Source organism: Penaeus chinensis, chromosome 30 (assembly GCF_019202785.1).
Source record: "Penaeus chinensis breed Huanghai No. 1 chromosome 30, ASM1920278v2, whole genome shotgun sequence".
NCBI lineage: Eukaryota > Metazoa > Arthropoda > Malacostraca > Decapoda > Penaeidae > Penaeus > Penaeus chinensis.
The window spans coordinates 20,939,589-20,942,088 of NC_061848.1; the positions used below are offsets into that span (position 1 = coordinate 20,939,589).

At 49.0% G+C, this 2,500-nt stretch overlaps 1 protein-coding gene across 2 annotated transcripts in view; it reads right to left on the minus strand.

The window, feature by feature from the left end:
* The window catches only part of LOC125041171 (agrin-like), a 125,076-nt gene that overhangs the window by 20,657 nt on the left and 101,919 nt on the right, over positions 1 to 2,500 (minus strand). For both annotated transcript variants that reach the window (XM_047635989.1, XM_047635990.1), the window contains one exon: positions 2,232 to 2,444. In XM_047635989.1, the coding sequence (XP_047491945.1) occupies positions 2,232 to 2,444 (213 nt within the window). The remainder of the gene's footprint in view (positions 1 to 2,231; positions 2,445 to 2,500) is intronic.

The window sequence follows — 2,500 nt, forward strand, 5'->3', positions numbered from 1 at the left end:
ACATACACACATTCAGGGTCAAACTACAGATACATATACACACGCACGTCCAGATACAAAATGTACTTTCAAGGAATGCACTGTATTACGTAACACTATCTGTACTCAAAAGCATTAAAAACCCATCTGGAAAATACGAGGAAAGAGAGAAGATAATTCTTACCAAAGATAAGATTCACATGCACCAAGGAATAACATTCACCCCCCTCCCCCCATTCTTCCTTCTCTCCTCCCCTCCGCATCCTGCGAAGAGGACGCTGCACATGCACATTGCACAGTTGCACACCAACAACAAAGACACAGAACTATTCTACAGGTTGCGCCAGCCATGCAGGGTATGGTGGGTGGGGAATGTCGTGTGGCAGTGTGGTGTTCATGCAGGGTTGGTGGTGAGGTGACGGGTGGCGGGTGGGCGGTGACGCAGGCAGGCTACCTTCGCACAGCTCCAGCGGCCTGAGCCTGAGTTCCACCTGTCGCTGGCACCCTTCCCTGTTCATGAGGCACTCGCTGGGGTACATCTTGAGGTCGGAGGCACAGACGGGGCTCTGGGGCACGTTGGTGCAGTCCAGGCGGCACGAGCAGCGCGGCAGGCCGTCCTCCAGCACCGTGCACGTGGAGCCGTACTCGCACGTCATGGTGGCGCACACGTCGCCCGCCGGGCCCGGCACCAGGGCGTGCACGGGGACCGGAGGCGCCGCGGCGGGGGGCGGGGGCGGCGACGAGTCTCGAGGGCGGACGGGGCTCGGCTCGTCCTCTGGCAGCCGACGCGAGGGACGAGAGTTAGTCGAGGGGGGGGGGGGGGGGCGTCGCTGGGTCCTGGTGTACGTCTACGTGTGTGTTCGTGTATCCGGAGTGTGTACCAGTGTGTGTAGGTGTGTAGTAGTGTGTGCGCGCGCTCGGAACAACACACAGCAACTGGAAGACGTGTCAGGTACTCGTGTTGTTAGTGTGGGTTGTTGACACAGTGAGGGTGACGAGAGATCAACACGAGGGCAGCGTCACACAAGCAAGTAACAGCCCAGACAAACTGAAGTGTCGCTCGGTAAGATTAAGCTACTCTCATTTTTTTAGTAATACGAACATTATGAAAATTAGTGTAGAACACTTTGGATAACAGTGTTATTTTCTTCTCATATGAGTTAATGAACACAGCATATTACTTACAAGGATGTCATTTATCAGCTTTATAGTGGATTTCCGTTTTTTTATTTTTTAAGGAAGAGTAAGAAACCAATGATCCCAGCTACAAAAAAGTACTTCGGCGAGCAACCTTTCTTGCTTTGGGTTGGTCAGAGGCGTTCTTGCGACCGTCCTTTACTGAGATTTATTGCTTTGGCTTGCTCCTAAAAGCAAGATTTATCAAGACGTTCCCCGGGGACGCAATTTGGACTTGTGAGAAAGGTCGCTTCACGAACCAGCCTCAGGTCAACCTCAAACAAGAAATTTTGGCAGGAGTTGCTCGCCAAAACGCGTCTCACGATATCATGATGGCAGTAAAAATAAAGTGAAAAGAGAAAGAAAAAGAAGAAAAAGACCGGCCGTTTCTGCTAACGATCCACAACTCAAAGAATTTAAATGCAATCAGGCCTTTTTAACTAAACTATTCGGTGCGCCAGAGTTTCACTTTAACAATTATTCAGATTAACCATCGGTGTATTACGAATTAATACAATCCGCTTTAATAACAATATCAGTTTTATCTGATAGGAATGAATTGCATGATGAATTCTATTATGTGGCGCAGGAAAAGTACCCTCAGTCACGACTAGCAATGATTATTTATGAATATTGAAAAATGTTGAACGTAGCTGCAGCTGCTCTTCATAGTTCGGCTGAAATCCATCAACGGAAACAGGACAGTTGCCAATGAGCTTACAGTACAGACTTAATGACAAAATGCAATGCCGTTCAGTGTAGACATTGCACATGAACCGAAACACTTGATAACAGTACGAGAACATAATATTCGCACGAAATTAAGCCTTAAAACGACAGGGTGGAAAAAAAAAAACTTCACTCACGTACAAACAGATCAGTAAATAAACACATCGTACACACGCGTACATACATCCAACGTAACAAACGAAACGCAAAGAAACAAACAAACAGCCTCATCCAACCTCCCCCCCCCAAAACCCCCCACCAAAAAAAAACGAAAAATAAAATAAAAAAAAAGGAAAGAAAATAAAAAAATAATGAAACAAGCAAAGCCAACCACACAAAGTACTCACTGGAGGTGCGCGCTTCCGAACACTCCCCGACGAAGGTCACTCGCAGGCCGCCCTCGACCTCGCACGCCGCCTTCTGCATCTCGCACTCGTTCTCGTACGTCTCGCCGTCAGAAGCACACACGGGCTCGCGGGTCGGAGGGCAGTCGGTCGGGCACACGCAGTGCCCCGCCTCGCACCGACCGCCGAACTTGCATACCACGTGTTGGCATAAGTCTGTTGGGTTGGGTGGGTGAAGGAGGGAAGAAAGAGGTATTATTGTCATTATGCTG